The sequence below is a fragment of the Martes martes genome (assembly GCF_963455335.1).
Source record: "Martes martes genome assembly, chromosome: 1".
In the NCBI taxonomy this organism is placed as follows: domain Eukaryota; kingdom Metazoa; phylum Chordata; class Mammalia; order Carnivora; family Mustelidae; genus Martes; species Martes martes.
This window is the reverse complement of record NC_137888.1, coordinates 59,875,189-59,896,264: the sequence shown is the minus strand read 5'-3', so window position 1 is coordinate 59,896,264 and position 21,076 is coordinate 59,875,189. Positions and strand designations below refer to the sequence as shown.

Below are 21,076 nucleotides of genomic sequence, written 5' to 3'. Positions count from 1 at the left end.
CAAGCTCGCTTGCTTGCTTGCGCACTTGCTCGCTCTCTCTCTCAAATAAATAAATCTTTAAAAAAATAAAATAAATTTTACATGTATTCATTGTTTTAACAAATATTTATGGGGCACCTGTTATATGCCAAGCTCTCTTATAGGTACTGGGGGTTTCACACATGAAGAGGACAAACATGCCTGCTCACATTCTACTAAGGGGAGACAATATAGGGTAAAATATGTTATGAGGTCATAAGTGCTATAGAGAAAGAACAGAAGGGGAATAGAGAGAGCTGTGAGGAGGGTGGTTACAATTTCATGTAGGGTAATTCAAGAAAGCCTTACTATGAAGGTGACATTTGGGTAAAGACATGAGGTGGCAAGAGAGTCGTATGGTTATCGAGGGATAGCAGTGCAGCAGAGGGGAAGTAAGAACAAAGGCCATGAGGTGTGACCATGCTTGGCACATTTGAGAAGGAATGCACAAGGCCGGTGTGGCTGAAATCAAGTGAGCAATGGGATGTAGCAGAGGAGGAGGTTGGAGAGTTTACAAGGGGCTTCATGGTGCAGGACCTTGAAGAACATGGTAAGGACTTTGATTTTTATTCTGAGTGAAATAGGGAACTATGAAAGGATTTTGAGCAGAGTTATGTACGGCTTTCATTTCAAAGGGACCATCTGAGCTATGGTGGGAGACGATCACAGAAAACCTGTCAGGAAACTGGTGCTTTGAACCAGGTGATAGCAGTAGAGATGACAAGAAGGGGTCAGATCCCGGATATATTTTGAAAATAGAGTCAACAGATTTCCTCACAGATTGGTTTTGGGGTAAGAGGGAGAGAATAGATTCAAGGACTCCTAAGGTTTTTATCCTGAGAACTGAAAAAATGGTATTGTCACCTAGGTTGGAAGCCTGGGAATACAGCAGATGTGGAGGAGACCAAGTTTGTGGGGAGGGAGAAAGTCAGGGATATAATTGTAAAAGAAGTTCTTTTATATTGTGCAGGTAAATCAAAGTGCCAACAGTTTGCCCACCTCCACCAATCCCATTAATTGGGCCATGTTTTTACTGTTGATTCAAACCATTCTGGATGGTTATAATCCCAATTTAATTGAGCTTATAGTTTGTTTAATATATGATGGGAGGTTCATTCCAGGGGTAGGATTTTGAGGAAGTGTAGCTGCTCTGCCTCTGCTTTATATTCATATGCAGATCCTAGTAGCATTGGGAGCTAATAATACTGTATTTTTTATTTAAAATAAAATATCCAAGTGTCAGGATCCCATCACTAATGCTCTAAACAAAAGTAATCTAAAGTTTAAGTAATAACTTTTGTTCAAAAATAAACATTGTGAGTACATGTTAAAATTTGGGAAACTATTGCAATTAATTTCATGTTTAAAAAATGAAATTATTTGGGGTGTTTAAGCCTCCAGGATTCCTTTAAAAATGGAACAGTGGAAGTATCTTAGTCGGTGGTAGAAAATCAGTTTCTTGAGTAGGAGAGAAATCCATTAGCCCTAACAAGGTTGTCGTCATCTTAATGGGTTTTTTTTCTATGATATGAGAGAAGGTGGAGAAAGCCTCCGAATTTGCAGTTTCAAAAGCATTTTCTGCTACAAATTCCAATTTGTCCAGAAGGCTTTGGAGCAAAATCATAGATTTGGAAGCGTCTGAGCAAATAGAGGATCATGATGAAGTCTATGCAGAAGGTAAGAAAATACGTTTTTGCTGCAGTGTTAACAGTTCTTTAGAATACAGCTTGCTAAAACATAACCTATGATGCATTTCAGAGTACAGGATGGAGACTTTTCTTTCTCTTGCTCTTAAGTTTTGTGTCTTTCTACCTCCCTGAAACCGATCTGTCCTGGAGTGAACTCCAACATTATAAGTAAGGCTATATTTAAGGCCCATTTTGTCTCCCAAAATGGAACCACATCCAGAGGCAGTTTGATACGACACAGCTGCCTGGTGGGTGTTATAGGTGTCCCTCCTGCAGCATGGGGGGCGCATGATCACTTGATCTAGTCTTAGGAGATCATTTGACCATTAGTTTGTAAATCCACTTTATTCTTTATGAAGAGAGTCTAAACTTCTCTAACCTTCCTACCTCTCCAAAACATTTACTCCTCTGTAATTTAGTATTTAGTTTCTGATACTCTGGAGAACCCCAGCATTTAGGGATGAAGAGATCAGGGGAACCAGCAAAGACTGGAAAGGAAAGGCCACAGAGGTAGGAGGAAAGTCAGAGCGGCCATGTCCTGGAAGCCAGCTTCCATTTAGACTATTGTCTCTTTTTATTCCATTAATTTATTCTATTAAATGGCTCTATTTATTCATAGCATGTCTTCATTCAAAATATATATATATATAATTATTTATAAGTATATATATAGCAACTTATGTTTATAATAAAATCTATTATATACAAGTATATATATAATTATACCTGTGTCAGGTACTATTTTAGGCACTGGAGGAACAGGTTTTGAACAAGAGAGGCAAAGCCCTTGCTTTCATGGGATGTACATTCTACTGTAAGAACAAAGGAAACTTAAAATTATTAGGTAGTGATAAATCATTCAGGTTTGGACCTGAGTAATAAGAAGAAGCCAGCTAACCCATAATGGAGGAAGGGCATTCCAGACAGAGGGAAAGGTAGCATCAAGAGTTAAAGTACAGACAAGCTTGGTGTGCTTCAGGAACTGAAGGAAAACCAGTGTGGCTGGAACTTCCCAATGGAGATGAGCTTGCAGAAGTGAGCAGAATACCTGTTACATATGGCCTATAAGCCTTGTAAGAGAATTTAGATTTTATTCTGAGTATGATGGGACATCATTGAAGGGTTTTAAGCAGATCAATATTTTAAATACACAAAAGTGAATTATAGGGGAGAAAAGGAGGGAAGAGGGAGTTCAGTGAGAGGCTGGTATAGTGGTCTGTGTGAGCAGTAAAGGCCCTTGGTCTTGGGTGGTTGGTAGACTGGAGATGGGAAAAGGAGATTGGTTCTGAAAATTGGCAAGGCTACACCTTGCACACCCTGTCTCCCAACCCACTGGTGGGAATACATAATATACTTTAGCCTCTTAAAGTTTCTGAGAAGTCATGCTGTCTAAAAAATGTTTAGTTACCCCAATTCCCAAGCTTCCTATACTTTGAAACTCTTTTTTTTTTATTTTTTTATTTTAATAAACATATAATGTATTTTTATCCCCAGGGGTACAGATCTGTGAATCGTCAGGTTTACACATTTCACAGCACTCATCATAGCCCATACCCTCCCCAATGTCCATTTCCCCACCACCCTCTCCCGTCCCCCCTCCCCCCACCAACCCTCAGTCTGTTTCTTGAGATTGAGTCTTTTATGGTTTGTCTCCCTCCCAATCCCATCTTTTCATTTTTTCTTTTCTTACCTCCCCCCAAGCCCCCGCCTTGCATCTCCACTTCCTCATATCAAAGAGATCATATGATAGTTGTCTTTCTCCGATTGACTTATTTCGCTAAGCATGATACCCTCTAGTTCCATCCACGTCGTCGCAAATGGCAAGATTTCATGTCTTTTGATGGCTGCATAGTATTCCATTGTGTATATATACCACATCTTCCTTATCCATTCATCTGTTGATGGACATCTAGGCGCTTTCCACAGTTTGGCTATTGTGGACATTGCTGCTATAAACATTCGGGTGCACGTGCCCCTTCGGAGCACCACGTTTGTATCTTTAGGATTATACCCAGGAGTGCAATTGCTGGGTCGTAGGGTAGCTCTATTTTCAGTTTTTTGAGGAACCTCCACACTGTTTTCCAGAGTGGTTGCACCAGCTTGCATTCCCACCAGCAGTGTAGGAGGGTTCCCCTCTCTCCGCATCCTCGCCAGCATCTATCATTTCTTGACTTGTTCATTTTAGCCATTCTGACTGGTGTGAGGTGGTATCTCATTGTGGTTTTGATTTGTATTTCCCTGATGCCGAGTGATGTGGAGCATTTTTTCATGTGTCTGTTGGCCATCTGGATGTCTTCTTTGCAGAAATATCTGTTCATGTCCTCTGCCCATTTCTTGACTGGATTATTTGTTCTTTGGGTATTGAGTTTGATAAGCTCTTTATAGATTTTGGATACTAGCCCTTTATCTGATATGTCGTTTGCAAGTATCTTCTCCCATTCTGTCAGTTGTCTTTTGGTTTTAAATCAGGTCTCAATCGGTACCAAAAGATCGAGATCATTCCCTGCATATTTTCAGACCACAATGCTCTGAAGCTCGAACTCAATCACAAGAGGAAATTTGGAAAGAACACAAATACATGGAGACTAAACAGCATCCTTCTAAAGAATGAATGGGTCAACCAGGAAATTAAAGAAGAATTGAAAAAAATCATGGAAACAAATGATAATGAAAACACAACAGTTCAAAATCTGTGGGACACAACAAAGGCAGTCCTGAGAGGAAAATATATAGCGGTGCAAGCCTTTCTCAAGAAACAAGAAAGGTCTCAAATACACAACCTAACCCTACACCTAAAGGAGCTGGAGAGAGAACAACAAAGAAAGCCTAAACCCAGCAGGAGAAGAGAAATCATAAAGATCAGAGCAGAAATCGATGAAATAGAAACTAAAAAAACAATAGAACAAATCAACAAAACTAGGAGCTGGTTCTTTGAAAGAATTAATACGATTGATAAGCCCCTGGCCAGACTTATCAAAAAGAAAAGAGAAAGGACGCAAATAAATAAAATCATGAATGAAAGAGGAGAGATCACAACCAACACCAAAGAAATACAAACAATTATAAGAACATACTACAAACAACTCTATGGCAACAAATTTGACAATCTGGAAGAAATGGATACATTTCTAGAGATGTATAAACTACCACAACTGAACCAGGAAGAAATAGATAACCTGAACAGACCCATAACCAGTAAGGAGATTGAAACAGTCATCAAAAATCTCCAAACAAACAAAAGTCCAGGACCAGACGGCTTCCCAGGGGAATTCTACCAAACATTTAAAGAAGAATTAATTCCTATTCTCCTGAAACTGTTCCAAAAAATAGAAATGGAAGGAAAACTTCCAAACTCATTCTATGAGGCCAGCATCACCTTGATCCCAAAACCAGACAAGGATCCCACCAAAAAAGAGAATTACAGACCAATATCCTTGATGAACACAGATGCCAAAATTCTCACCAAAATACTGGCCAATAGGATCCAACAGTACATTAAAAGGATTATTCACCACGACCAAGTGGGATTTATTCCAGGGCTGCAAGTTTGGTTCAACATCCGCAAATCCATCAATGTGATACAATACATTAATAAAAGAAAGAGTAAGAACCATATGATACTCTCAATAGATGCTGAAAAAGCGTTTGACAAAGTGCAGCATCCCTTCCTGATTAAAACTCTTCAAAGTGTAGGGATAGAAGGCACATACCTCAATATTATCAAAGCCATCTATGAAAAACCCACCGCAAATATCATTCTCAATGGAGAAAAACTGAAAGCTTTTCCGCTAAGGTCAGGAACACGGCAGGGATGTCCGTTATCACCACTGCTGTTCAATATAGTACTAGAAGTCCTAGCCTCAGCAATCAGACAACAAAAAGAAATTAAAGGCATCCAAATCAGCAAAGAAGAAGTCAAACTATCACTCTTTGCAGATGATATGATATCATATGTGGAAAACCCAAAAGGCTCCACTCCAAAACTGCTAGAACTTATACAGGAATTCAGTAAAGTGTCAGGATATAAAGTCAATGCACAGAAATCAGTCGCATTTCTTTACACTAACAACAAGACAGAAGAAAGAGAAATTGAGGAGTCAGTCCCATTTACAATCGTACCCAAAACCATAAGATACCTAGGAATAAATCTAACCAAAGAGGCAAAGAATCTATACTCAGAAAACTATAAAGTACTCATGAAAGAAATTGAGGAAGACACAAAGAAATGGAAAAATATTCCATGCTCATGGATTGGAAGAACAAATATTGTGAAAATGTCTATTCTACCTAAAGCAATCTATGCATTTAATGCAATCCCTATCAAAATCCCATCCATTTTTTTTTAAAGAAATAGAGCAAATAATCCTAAAATTTATATGGAACCAGAAAAGACCTCGAATAACCAAAGGAATATTGAAAAAGAAAGCCAAAGTCGGTGGCATCACAATTCCAGACTTCAAGCTCTATTACAAAGCTGTCATCATCAAGACAGTATGGTACTGGCACAAAAACAGACATATAGACCAATGGAACAGAATAGAGAGCCCAGAAATAGACCCTCAACTCTATGGTCAACTAATCTTCGACAAAGCAGGAAAGAATACCCAATGGAAAAAAGACAGCCTCTTCAACAAATGGTGCTGGGAAAATTGGAGAGCCACATGCAGAAAAATGAAATTGGACTATTTCCTTACACCACACACGAAAATAGACTCAAAATGGATGAAGGACCTCAATGTGCGAAAGGAATCTATCAAAATCCTTGAGGACAATGCAGGCAGCAACCTCTTTGACCTCAACCGCAGCAACTTCTTCCTAGGAACATCGCCAAAGGCAACAGAAGCAAGGGCAAAAATGAACTATTAGGATTTCATCAAGATCAAAAGCTTTTGCACAGCAAAGGAAACAGTTAACTTTGAAACTCTTTTTATCCTGAAATCCATATTCCTATCCTGAAGAATTAGTGCTACACATTGGAAAGTACTAGTGTATGAAGAGAATATGGTTTTCAAAGGCTTATATCCTTTTTTCTCCTCTCATCAATCATCTATTAATATTCAATAAGAGGGGCGCCTGGGTGGCTCAGTGGGTTAAAGCCTCTGCCTTCGGCTCGGGTCATGATCCCAAGGTCCTGGGATCGAGCCCCGCATCGGGCTCTCTGCTCAGCAGGGAGCCTGCTTCCTCCTCTCTCTGCCTGCCTCTCTGCCTACTTGTGATCTCTGTCTGTCAAATAAATAAATAAATAAATATTAAAAATATATATATATATTCAATAAGAACCAATGTTCTGAGGAACATATTTTGAGAAACTCTGCTTTAATGTAGCCTTAGAGCCTCTGATCCAAAAGGAGATGTTCCTGCAGTTGAACCCTCCAAGGGAGGGCAGTTCCCGTTCTTTGTTCTTTTGGGGGACTGCATAGCAAACCCCTATTTACTAATGAATGGCATTTATTAAATCTGACTTATTCACATGTAGATTATTATACATATAAATGTCTGAATTATTGTACACAGGGTTACTCAGTAAATATCTGTTCCCTTGGGCCGCCTGGGTTGCTCAGTTGGTTAAGCAGCTGCCTTCCGCTCAGGTCGTGATCCTAGGGTCCCAGGCTCAAGTCCCACATCGGGCTTCCAGCTCCATGGGGAGTCTGCTTCTCCCTCTGACCTTCTCCCCTCTCTTTCTTTCTTTCTCTCTCTCTCTCTCAAATAAATAGGTAAAATCTTTAAAAAAAATATCTGTTCCCTTTCTCTACCTTCCTCTGAAAGCCAATAATATTGCTAGTATACTTTTTACATGGTTTCTACTATCTTGATCCATTGTTTTCTATTTTATATGTCCTGTATTCCTATCTATTTAAAATGCCTTTTGGCCTCTTTTTTTTTTTTTTTTTAAAGATTTATTTATTTGACAGAGAGGCAGTGAGAGAGGGAGCACAAGCAAGGGGAGTGGGAGTGGGAGAGGGAGAGGGAGAAGCAGGCTCCTCACTGAGCAGGGAGCCCCATGCAGGGCTCGATCCCAGGACGCTGGGATCATGACCTGAGCCGAAGGCAGACGCTTAAGGACTGAGCCACCCAGGTGCCCCACCTTTTGGCCTCATTTAATGTAAGAAACATTCCATTCCCTCAGCGCTATGTGATCATGGTAACGGTGATGACGATAGTGCTGAAATACATACTTTTCTTTGAAACCCCTATGTCCTAGCCATAGAGCTGTTTGACAATGTTGATAGTGATGAAGGTATTGCTAAAGTAGACATTTTCTCTCATACATATATATTGAAGATTTCTGAATATTACTAAGAAAGAAATTCAAATAGAAGTTGTCTTCCAGGACATCTCATTATTTGATTTTCCTCCTACCTCAATGGCCTCTCCTTCCTAGTCTGCTTTTCTGGTTCTGCCTTATCTCTTCAACCCCTAAATACCAGAGTTCTTCAGGGCTTATTCCTGGAACCAGTTCTCTATCCATCTTCTCTTTCGGTGCTCTCATCCACTTCTGTGGCTTTCAATTCTATCCATATGCTGACGACACCCACATTTATTTCTTCAGCTTAGACTTCTCCCCAGAAATCCAGAGTGGTATAGCCAATACCTGTTTGACATTCTTATTTTTATATCTCCTAAGCATTTCAAACTGAACTAGCCTAAAACTGAATTCCTGACCTTCCCTCTAAACCTGCTTGTCCCTCGGCCTTCCCTGTCTCAGTAAATGGCATCTCCATTTTTGCAGTTGCTTCAGCCAGAAACCTTGTAGACTTCTTTCTCTCATTTCCCATATCTACTACATCAGCAAATCCTGTCAGTTCCACCTCAAAGCAATACTTTCTAAAATTGGACCATTTTTAATACTTCCTGTCCAGGTCCAGGCTACTATCACTTCTTTCCTGGATTATTGCATTTGTCTCCCAACTGGTGTCCCCTGCTTCTGTGTAAGGGATTTTCAACCTCAGCACTGTAGATAATACAACAGTTAATTAGATAATTATCTTTGGGGCGGGGGCTGTCCTGTACATTGCTGATGTTTAACAGCATATCTGGCCTCTGCCTACCAGATGCGAGTATCATTTATCCCTGTTACTATAACCAAAAATGGCTCCAGATGTTGCCAAATGTCCACTGGGGGACAAGATCATCCATGATCTAGAACCACTCCTCAAAATCTGATCCCCACATTATCTCTTTCCTTTATCTCCTGTTATTCCCCTTCACTCACTCCTTTCTAGCCGCACTGCCTCTTTGCTGCTTCTCCAACACTCTGGACATTCTCTTCCTTAGGGCCTTTGCAACTGCTTTCCCTCTGCATGGAATAAGATTTCTCACATATCCATATGGCTCACTTCCTCACTTTCTTCCCTTTCTTGCCCAAATATGTTCTCAACGAGGCCTTCTTTGAACCCCCAGCTTAAAACTGTCAATACTTACCTTCCGTTTCTTACATCCCATTTCTCACTTGCCAGCTCTGTTTTTCTGATTTACGTATTTATTGTCTCTCTTCTCCAGTTAAAATGTAAACTTTGTTGATGGTAAGTTTTAATTGTCCTTCTTTGTTTTTTGCTCTTTTCCCAGCATCTAGCACAGTACCTGACACATGATAGATACTCAGTATTACTGAGTGAATGAACAGTGAAAGAAGAAAGTCTCTGAAGTAATAGGAATATTAAAAATTTTTTTGTTTTGTTGATAGCTCAGGAGCTAGTCAATGACTGGTTAGACACCAAACTTAAACAAGAACTAGCAAGTGATGGTGAAGATGATGCTGAAGACACTGTGTCAAATATCCTTCCTATGCCAGAAGCTAATGATCATTTGAAATATGACAAGTTTGATGGTAAGAACTTGTTTGATTGTTCTAAGCTTTAACATCTAATGAATGTATCTAAGAAGTCTTTTTAATTGTTTTAAATAATGAATGATGTATTATTTTCTGTGTTCTGCTTAGTTTTATAATTGGCTTTAATTTTTCTTGGTTCAATTTAAATTACTTACCTATATCCTCAGTACATTCATGGTGTTTTTTAAATTAAAATATTCTATTTGTAATTCTTCTTATGACTATAATAGCAATTAATGCTCTTTGAGTGTCTCTTCCCATATATTGCTGAATGACTCTTTATTTTGATGTGGCTACATTTAAATATTTTATATTTATAAAAGAGTTTACTACTTATACACCCAACTAGTGAGTGAGGGTTCCTTGAATGTACTCGGAATTTGGTATTTTTTTTTCCTCAGCATAAAGGTAGGCCCGGCAATGGTGGTGGCAGCTCCTCATGTGTGACTCACACACATGCTTGGTAAACTCACCTGGCAGCATTCCCCTTGTTTAGGACTCTACAAAACCTATAATATTCCCAGCCCAGCAATCACAAAATCATGAGCTCTTAAAGTTAGAGGAATCCTAATCCTTCAAGATCACCTGGTCTGATCTCCCCTTTTCACCTCCTCAGATAGAGATCATTCCTTAGTATCCCTCACATGGGTGATATAATTTCTGCTGGCACATCTCCCAGAATAGAGGAGCTATTGTCAGGCTCTAATCCTCATACATTTTCTCTTGGGAGAAGTAGGAGTTTGACCTCTGTAACTCTTTAGTACAAGAGAAAATAATACCATGTTCCCTCTCCCAAGAGAAGTATTGCTGTTTTTGTTTGTTTGTTTGTGGTATAATCATATCTGATGTCTCCTATACTTCAGTGTTCCTAGCTTAAATACACCAGTTCTCAAAACAGTTCTTCATATCACATCATTTCTAAATCTTATTATGCTGGTTGCCACCTTCTGGATGTTTTCTAATTTATTAATATCATTATTAAAGTGAGGCATTTCCATACTTCATATTTATTCTGAAACTGTGTGGAATATAGTAAAACTATTAGTCCTTTCATATGATGCTAATAGATCTAGTTGTATTTATTTAGATTGGCAATTATCATCTAGTATCATACCAGGCCTCACTCTTCTTATGCTTGTAGAGTTTTTTGTTCTGTTTTCTTTCTTTTTTTCTTTTTAAGATTAAAACGTTCCTATCCTGTAGCCATTAAAAAAGGATGTTTACCAAAAATATTGATTAACATGATTATCTCAATAGACACAGAAAAAGTACTTGGCAAAATCTAACATCCATCCCTGATAAAAAACTACTTAGCAAACTAGTAATTCCTCAACCTGACAAAGGTCATTTACAGAAGACATATGAAAGTGACAAACATAAGTCGTACCTTATCAGGAATTACATTTAATGTGAACAGGTTAAATATTCCAACTAAAAGACAAAGATTGACAGAATGATTTTTAAAATATGTAACTATATGCTATCTATAGGAGACACAATTTAGATTCAAAGACACGAATAGATTGAAAGTAAAAAGATGGGAAAAGGGGTGCCTGGGTGTCTCAGTGGGTTAAGCCTCTGCCTTCGGCTCAGGTCATGATCCCAGGGTCCTGGGATCGAGCCCCGCATCGGGCTCTCTGCTCAGCAGGGAGCCTGCTTTCTCCTCTCTCTCTCTGCCTGCCTCTCTGCTACTTGTGATCTCTGTCTGTCAAATAAATAAAAATAAAATCTTAAAAAAAAAAGATGGGAAAAGATACACCATGTAATCAGTAACCAAAAGAGAGTGAGAGCAGCTTACTAATATCAGAAAAAAATAGACTTTATCATAAGAAATTGTTACTAGGGACAAAGAGGGGCATTTTATAATGATAAAGGGTCAGCCATCAAGAAAACATAAGTATAAACATACATACACCTAATAAAAGAGTTCCAAAATAGGGGTGCCTGGGTGGCTCAGTTGGCTAAGCATCTACCTTCAGCTCAGGTCATGATTTCAGGGCTCTGACTCTCCCTCTCCCTCTGCCCTCTCCCATTCATGTTCTCTCTCTCTCAAATAAAATGTTAAGAAAGAAAAAGAGCCCCAAAACACGTGAAGCAAAAACTGACAAAGTCAAAGGGAGAAATAGATAATTGCACAAGTCTCCAAATTATTTGGAGACATCATACCCCATTTTCAGTAATGCATGGAACTCAACAGAACATCAATGAGGAAGATGTTCATATTATTAGTCATTGAGAAAATGCAGATTAGAACTACCTTGAGTAACCCTTACACACCTATCAAAATGGCTTATATCCAAAGACTGACCATACTAAGTATTGGTGAGGGTAGAGGAACTGGAGCACACCAGTACTGCTGGTGAGAATATAAAATTTTGCAACCACTTTGGAGAACTGTTCGACAGTTTTTTAAAAAGTTTAACAGATACTTCTGTGATCCAGCCATTCCACTCCTAGGCATTTTTCCAAGAGAAAAGAAAGCATATGTTCATACAAAAACTTGTACACAAATGTTTATAACAACTTTGTCATAGCCAAAATCTGGAAACAGCCCAAATGTCTATCCATGAATGAATGAGCAAATTATGGTATACCCATACAGTGGAATACTAATCAGCAATAAAAAGTGATAAACTGTTGATACAACAACATGATGAATCTCAGAGATAATTATGCTGAGTAAAAGAAGCCTGACCAAAAAGAGAGTACATAGTGTATGATTTAATTGATAAGAAATTTTAGAAAATGTAAATTAATTTATCGTGAGAGGAAAACAGGTCTGTGGTTGCCTGGGATAAGACCGAGAACATGGGGAGGAGTGGGAGGAGGAGATTGCAAATCAGCATGAGAACCCTTTTGGAGCTGACAGACATGTTCTTTATCTTGATTATAGTCATGATTTTACTGGTAGATGTATATGTCAAAACTTATGGTAGACTTTAAATATTTACAGTGTATTGTATGTCAGTTATACCTCAATAAAGCCATTTTAAAAAAACAATGGAGTCTTCAAGGATGTTTAGACTAAAGTAGTATCTTTTACATTTGGCAGTGAAGGAGTATTTCGTGACTTGGGTGAGGGTAATTCCTCATGAGTGGAATTTTTTTCCTCTCATTTGAAGGTAGTTAATTGCTGAGGGCTGTGCTCATCCAATTGGCATTATCAGTTACTATTTATTGAACACTCACAGCTTCGTATTTTTATTGTACCAGGATTATATAAATATGGAAATTATACTAAATTTTTTTTTTAATTTTCCCTTTTTTTGTTGCTCTGTCTCCCCCAGAGTTGTGTGGCTATTTGGAGGAAGAAGAGGAAAGTACCACCGTTCAAAAATTTATAGACCATCTGCTCCATAAAAAAGTGGTGGATTCTGGAATGTTGGAAGATCTTGGAATGAATGGAAACCAAGACAAGCAGCAGCAGAAGGATCCTCGTCTTACCATGGAGATGAGACATAAGCAGGTGGGAGGGAAAAACAAAATTAAAATGGGTAACAGGAAGCAATCTTTGTGTAGCACATTTAATAAGCTTAAATAAAGACTTAGGCTTTATTATGAAAAAGAGTGCCATCTGTGGTTTGGTTAGAAAGAATAAAAATAAAATAGAACTTCAGAAGAAAAATAATGCTCATAAACTGAGGACAGGAAACAATTTATTTAAGAAAACCAAAAAAAAGATAACTGATTTTGAACAATGGAGTGGTGAACTAAACTTTATTAGTTTGTATATGGTACTATCTATTATAAATATGTAGATTGGTTTTGCTTGAATTTGATTTTTGAACTGTGGCATGAAAATATTAATATCATGAATATTCTAGTGAATGTTATAATGATAATTCTTTTCCAGACAACTGAAAAATTCACTCATTTTGTGATTATAATTTGAAAGGGAGGACAGATCCGAATTAAATCTAGTTCAGCTGTTTTGAATTAGAAGGGCATATGGGAACTTTCTTCTCTTCAAAGGGAATAAATAGTGGGTTATAGGAAAAAGATGTGTCTCAACTCTTCGTAGGGGATCTTCAGGAAATCAGAATGACCAAGTCTTTTCCACATGTCCAGAACTAAGACTGAACTAGAATGAATGTCTACACATTGTATCTTGTCTTTTATAACCCTGAATTTCTGATTGCTTTAAACTATTAAGGTGTGCCTGATCAGCACTGAGGATGTTAGAAAAAGGGTTAGAAGTATGGTCCTAGTTCGGGTTTATGATAAAAGGGAGGAGAGAAGGTTCAACCAGAGATTGCCAATATCTACAAGTCTTAACGTAAGTGGAGAGTAAAGTAAGGGTAAAGGTCAGTGAAGAGGGAGGTAAAGGAGCACTCCTTAATTCATAGCTAGAAAAGGCTCTGGAAAATTAATAGGTTTGAAAAATTGTGCTTATTCAGAAATACCTGTGAAAGTCATGGTTTTGATTTCCAAATATGAGCCAGAATCATTAATACATTTCAATAACAATAGTGAATAGTGTTGTGTTCCTCATAGCAGTAAATCACTGTTGTATCTTTCACAATGTAGTCTCCCCAAAATACCTGTATTCTTTCTTAAATTATAATCAGCATGCCCACAGGGCCTACATAAACAGCAGTAGTATACACCTTAGAAAATTTTAGGGGTGGGATATCATTACTAAGTCAGAATCCAGAGCTTGGCATCTGACCCGTAGATTTTCAACTTTTCCATGGTGCAAATCATTGTCAGAGTTCTGGGAGTCTCTCACCTGACTTCATCTAGACTCTTATATTGGCTCTTACCCAGGTGAAAAACGAATTTTTCGTATTCTTCCAATGAACAGTGGGCTCCTGGACCAGAGTGTTTCAAACTGGGCATATCATGAAATTGAAAATGTATTCTAAGCTTTTGTTTTATCCTTTTCTATTTGAAAGGCTGTGTTTCATCCTCATTGTATTCTCTTTAAGGTAAAAGAAAATCGCATGAGACGTGAGAAAGAACTGGAGCGCCAGAGAATGGAGAAGACCCTGAAAAAATCGGTCTTCTTAGAGGCTCAGTATTTGGTGCAGGAAGAGAAGAAAAAGAAGGCTCTGGAGGCCAAGAAGGAGGAGGAGGAGATTCAAAGGGAGATGGTGAAGCTGCGGAGGGAGATAATTGAGAGGAGACGCACTGTGGAAGAAGCATGGAAAATGTAAGCCAACCGTGGTGAGCAGTGTGGAGGGGTTTTTTTTGTCTAAGCAGTCGTTTTGGAAGTTAAAAATATGGACATTGTGGTAACAAAATACAAAGAAGAAATCACCCACGATTCCACAATCTAAACAAATTAACTGTTTACATTTTTCTGTTTCTTCTGGGTCTTGATCCCTTTACATATTTAATTGCAACCATTAAGTACATTTATTTTGCTTGTTTTAATTAACACATTGCCCAGAGTCCTGAGGTCTCAGTTCCATTGAGTTCCTAGACCGTAATTTATGTAATGACCTTCCCCCCATCTGATAAGCATTTCAACTATTTCAGGTTTTTCACCATATAATAATGCAGTGAGCTTCCTTAAGCATAGAGTTTTTTACACCCTTAGTCGTGTAATTACCGAGTTAAATGGTATAGGCCTTTGAAGACTCTTGAAACATGGCCAGATTGCTTTCCAAATGGGTTGTACTTATTTACACTATTGCTGGCAGTGGGCCGGCCGGTTTACCACACTCTTCTTAGTACCGGGGGAGTACTATCATTATTTTTGCACTTTTAATAGGTGTTATCTTGGTTAGTTTGCATTTCTTTGGTTACCTGAACAGTGTTAAAGTTGTCTGCTAATTGTGCCTTGGCCTTTGTGAAGGGTGTGAGTGTCTTAATTTCTGATAATCATACAGGGTCATCATTGCCTCCCAACCCCTGATAAAGAACAAGAATATCTGACATAAGAGGAAAATCAAAATAGTCCTCACAGGATGTAGTACTGTTATGTATCCACATGCAGAAAATGAGCTTCTAAATGAAATAACTAGTGTATTTATTCTGAGAAACAACACTGATGCATGAACTGCAAAACGCCTTGGAGCAACGTGCCTGAACGGACTGAATACTCAAACTCAGAGGCCAGAAAGACCTATTAGATAATTCCTCCCGCCCCCATCAGCCTACACAGCTTTTACCCCTGTGGTCCTGATTGCTCTGATTCTACCCAATTTAAAACAGCTCGGCAGTGGACAGAGTGCTTCGCTCTTTCAAGTGCCCGGCTCAGGCCTCCTCCAGACGCCATTCCTTTCAGAAAGCAATCACCGGTGTTTTAGTGAGTTCTTGCTAAGGTCGACCTTACTTTTCAGATTGCTTTTAAACCCTGAAAAATCTAGGCTGACCTAAAATATATTGTGAAAACAAGTAACATTTGATGGTAGCGGGACGTTCTGCTCATAGCGGGCACTCGACAGATGCTCACTGACCACTCCTGTCTTTTAAAAGTTAAAATCTTATCCATGGTTGCAGTGATTCAGATAACATGCTATAGCGCTAGCAGAGGAGCTGATTTAAACGTTCCAGAAGGCAGTTTGGCAATAAACAACAGGAGCCATAAAGTTGGTATTACTGCTTGACCTGGAAATTCCTCTTAGGAAAACACCCCCAAGAAAATGATCAGAAATCCAGACAAAGATTTGTGCACAAAGATAATATATTATTATTCATAATGGACATTAATAAATACTGGAGAAATTAATGAAAATGGTTATACAATGAGACAGTACTGACATATTGTCTGTTTTTTTTTTTCTGGGTGGACTTATGGATGGCTTTTATATCTCCAGTTTTTCATAATGAGCACCTATCCCTTTCATAATAGATACACATTTTAATGTTATTTTAGAAAATCAGATCCATAGTGTTAGAACTGTATTTCTTTAAATGGCCATTGGGATCTGCCTATAGCTGTCTAATATCACACTGTTGTGGCATTTAGATAGAGTCAATAAAATTTTATTATCGATAGAGCTTTTTAATTTATCTGTAAGCTATCCTAAATCTGCTTCATTGCATAGTTTCAAAATATCTCCTCTAAGAGATTTATTAATTATTTAATTTATTAATTAAGGGGAAAATGTCAACTTTATACTGGAGAGGGCCCCTTAACCAAGTGATGGTTAACATCACCAATAATAAGATAAAACATTGTGTGCTCCATGTTGATGAGAATATAGAGTATTCTGGCATCCCTCTCAACTTGAGTTTCTGTAAATTGAAAGTGGAATTCAGAAAGACAGACTTGTGTGAGTTTTCACAGCTGGTTTATGGCTAAAGCCCATGAATCCCAATTTCTGACTAGGTGCTGTTTTTACTGTATTGTTGGTGGTATATAGACCTTCCACACATGCATGTACATATACTTTAGTACACTCCAAAAAAAAAGGCAGTGACTGACTGTGAGCTTGCTTGAATTGGCATGTGGAAGAAGGATGACCTGGCTGAGAAAGGATATGTGGGTAAGACAGAGGATGACCAGAGAGATGAGCAACAAAGTTACAGAGCAATTCCTGTCACTTGCCTGAAGGCTTTTTCCTTATTGTTATTAATTTCTGTTTTTTCTCTTTTTGGCTATGTTAGAAATAATACAAATTCCACTCTCTCCTTACACAAGAATACCTGATTCTTTTATTATTTTTCTCCTTAGAAACTTTTTAAAAGGCTTGAGGTAAAAATCTCATCCCTTTTTTTTACCTGAGAGTCCTTTTTTTTGTCCCTCCTTTGGAAAAAAAGAGAGAACTTATGTCTACATGTTGTTAACTCTCAAATTTTGATCAAAGTATCCCTCAATGATAAACTCAATAAAAATACTTTACTAAAATATTTATAGGGCTTTCTACTTTTCAGAGTAAAGCAGATTCTTATTTCATTTAATCTACATTTTATAAAGGAATAAACTAATGCTAAAAAAAAAAAATCACCCTACAATGTAGTTTTAGAACCAGATCTAAAAATCTGTCTTCTGATGGAAAATTCAGTGTTCATTCCACTATAGTAGGTAGTAATTACCCATCATTAAGTCTGTTGTTCATACATGTATTTTTTAAATTGTTAACAGAGAGAGGAAAAAGCAGGAAGAAAACTCTCCAAAAAATGCCAAAAAAGGCATGTTTCCAAATGATTATATACTTCTGGATGAAGAAAAAATGTCAAAAGAAAGAAAGAAGAAACTGAGAGAGTTATTAATCCAGACTTTCAAGGAAAATCATCAGGTGGGAATTATACCCTCTCTTTTTTCAGCATTCTGTGACATAAATGACAGAGGGCTCCATCAGATATGGGCCAATGTCTCACTAAAGCCCAGCGGAGCCTCATCGCAAATACCAAATTGCCTACACTTTTGGTTCTGTGCTGCCCAGCTGGCCAAAGGCATGGGACAGTGCTCCATTCCCCTGTCTGGAGGCTATTCTTATAGATACTCTGTGATCTTGGGAAATCGGGTGTGATTTAGGGTGGCATCCTAAATTACTCTTTTCAATAGCATGTAACTACTAATGTAGATCTCTGGTAGGTTTTGAAAGCTTGGCTTCCACAGTCTTCTGGATTATTCAGAATTATTCAGAAAAGTCACTTGCCTTCTGGTAGCTAGGATCTTAAAGCAAGGATACACTTCTCCTTTTTATGGTCTGCATTTTTATTACTCTTTTCTCCTTTTACTTTCACTTTTTGTTTAAAAAAAAAAAGGTTAATTTTTATTGACAGATGAGCTTCCTTTCCAGGCCATCTAAGCAGAAGTTTCTCTCAGTGAAGTGGGATTGACAGCAGTATGCAGTTGGGACTTAGAACATTTCAGGTGAAAGGGATTAGTTGGAATGTTTGTAAAATGAGAAGGTTGGATGAGAAAAGATAAATATGGATATTTTATATTTCTTATAACACCCACCCAGAGCCTTAGGCTTTGCTGAAATTCAGTGAAAGTTAGTGAAGTGAATGCAGGAATGCACAGATTTAACAAGAAAAAAGACAATGTCAAGATGATATTGAGGGAGCTTGATAAATATAGGACAGACTTACAGAAGTCCTGGAAATCAGTAGCAGGAATTTAAATATAATATTGATAACTGGGATATGAGCAAAAGCGTAATCTAAATGATTTAAAAAGAGAGAGACATGAGGTGCCTAGGTGGCTCAGTCAGTTAAGCATCTGCCTTTGGCTCAGGTCATGATCTCAGGGTGCTGGAATGGAGTCCCGTGTCAGGCTCCCTGCTCAACGGGGAGTCTGCTTCTTCCCTTGTGCTCACTCTCTCTCTCTCAAATCTTAAAAAAAAAGAGAGAGAGACTATGTTTGATGGAGGCATTTTGGACTGATGAGCAGGACATAATTATTGAGATATAGAACAACAAAAGCTTTGGTCAGAATTTTGGCTTTAGGATTAACAAGGGAAGAATAGCAGGAGGAAATGTTAAGAGTTGGGATTAACATTTTGAGAAAGATTGGCAAGGACTCAGATGTTGTATCCTTCACGAGACAGAATTGATGTGTTCTACAATAACAGTTCAGATTTCTGAAGGAAAATAGGAACGGTGATAATACTCAGGGGGCCATCTAGAGAAGAAGTGAGGAAACATGCCATGATATGTTATCCAACCAATGAGAGATGAATAAGACATGTGTTTTCTAGAAACTTAATTTTTAAATTTCAGTGAAGTTCACTGTACAGGAAGAAATAATACATGTTTTAGATAGAAGTGGCTAGCTGTGAATTTTAGACACTAGTAAAGAGTTTTACAAAATTAGTGGTCTACCTAAAACAGATTACTCAGTTTTAAAAAGACCAACCAGTGTAACTTAAAAATGTGATTATGAATAAATTATCTCCACTCCTCACAGATTTGCTTGGCCTACACCTATACTATACTGTTGTTAAGTTCTTATTTTGAAATAATTTTAGACATACAGAAAAATGGCAAAAACAAGACACAGAATACCTGAATTCCCTTCACACAGCTTTCCCCAATGCTAACATCTTATATAAGTGTAGCATAATTATCAAAACTAGGAAATTAACCTTGGTACAATAACATTAAATACCATTAGCTAAACTATAGACCTTATTAGAATGTCACCAGTTTTTCACTCTATCCTTTTTCTATTCCAGGACTCAGCCCATGATTCTGCATTAGAGAATGCCTAGGAGTATATAGCTAGGACTCAGTCCATAATTCTGTTTCATATAGCTGTCATGTCTCCTCTGCCTCTTCCTTTATGACAGCTCCTCAGTCTTTCCCTTGTCTTTTGCGACCTTGACATTTTTTAAAGGTATTGACCAGGTATTTTGCAGAATGTCTCTCAGTTTGGGTTTTCTGGTATTTTCTCCTGCTTAGATTGAGATTATGCATTTGAGGCAAGATTCCTACAAGAAGTGATGCTGTGGCTTCTCAGGATCATATCGGGGGTACACCATGTTTGTATGCTGGGTTTCTGAACTGTAAAGTGTCTTTAATTTTTATTTTTTATTGTTTTTTTTTTTTAATTTTTTGAGAGAGATAGAGCATGAGCAAGCATGAGTGGGGTAAGGGAGAGAGGGAGACAGAGAATCTCAAGCAGGCTCCATGCCCAGTTCAGAGCCTGATCTCACAACCCTGAAATCATGACCTGCGCTGAAACCAAGAGTCAGAGGCTTAACCAGGTGCTTAACCAGGTGCTCCTGTACTGTAAAGTTATTATATCTCCTTTGGAATGTCTTAGAGGAGATATTGTAAAACTATGCAAATACCCTGTTTCTCCTTAAACTTTCACTTGTTAATTTTAGCATCCATTGGTAGATCTTGCCTGTAACATTAATGTATTTGTCTAATGATGATATTGTATTTCCCTCATTTCTTCTCCATTTATTAATTGAAATGTTTCTAGAAAGAAAACCTGTCCTTTCTCCCCATTTATTTTTTCATTTATTCAGTAATATCTTTTATCAGTATGGGCTCATGGATATTTATTTTATTCTGTGGGTAATCTATTACTATCATTGTTTACTCTGTTACTCAGATTGTTCTACCTTTGGCCATTGGGAAATCTTTCAGGTTGACTTCTTTTTCTTTCAAAATTCTTTGTCCTTTTTTGAGCACTTCCTTTTTGGCACCGTAGGACATTCCAGGCCCATCTTGTAGTTTCCCTGTTCTAGCTGTGGAGTCAACCACTTGCACATGAAACTCTGGTTTCTTTATTGGATAATAGTATTTAGAAACCCAAATATGACAGTGCTATGACTTACATATTCATGTATGAATTACTGCTACTGGGGTGTCACTACTCAGCAGACAGAGCTGGGAAATGTGTGTATACTAACCCAGACATATATAGACATTATATGTATTTCTGTGTTTGTCTATCTATATACATATTAAAATCTGTGAGTCATACTGGTGTCTTGAATTCCAGTACAGTAACACAGGGGTCATCGTATCCTTTCCTCTTCCTTATTTATAACTTCTTTCTATAACTATCTGTATGTTTATTAAAATAATCATGAGTTCATAATGATGCCTTCAGCCCTAATCCAGCACCACACGTTTCAGTGTACCCTTTCCCCCTTGCTTATTTATAATTCCTTTCTCTGGCAGT

At 37.9% G+C, this 21,076-nt stretch overlaps 1 protein-coding gene across 2 annotated transcripts in view; it reads left to right on the top strand.

The window, feature by feature from the left end:
- CCDC191 (coiled-coil domain containing 191) overlaps positions 1-21,076 on the top strand; it is a 90,392-nt gene that overhangs the window by 7,848 nt on the left and 61,468 nt on the right. The window contains exons 3-7 of one of the 2 annotated variants that reach the window (XM_080824197.1): positions 1,557-1,695; positions 9,391-9,534; positions 12,825-13,003; positions 14,466-14,689; positions 17,573-17,726. In XM_080824197.1, coding sequence (XP_080680323.1) covers positions 1,557-1,695; positions 9,391-9,534; positions 12,825-13,003; positions 14,466-14,689; positions 17,573-17,726 — 840 coding nt within the window. Of the gene's footprint in view, positions 1-1,553; positions 1,696-9,390; positions 9,535-12,824; positions 13,004-14,465; positions 14,690-17,572; positions 17,727-21,076 lie in introns of both variants that reach the window. The other variant, XM_080824196.1, reaches the window with a different exon arrangement.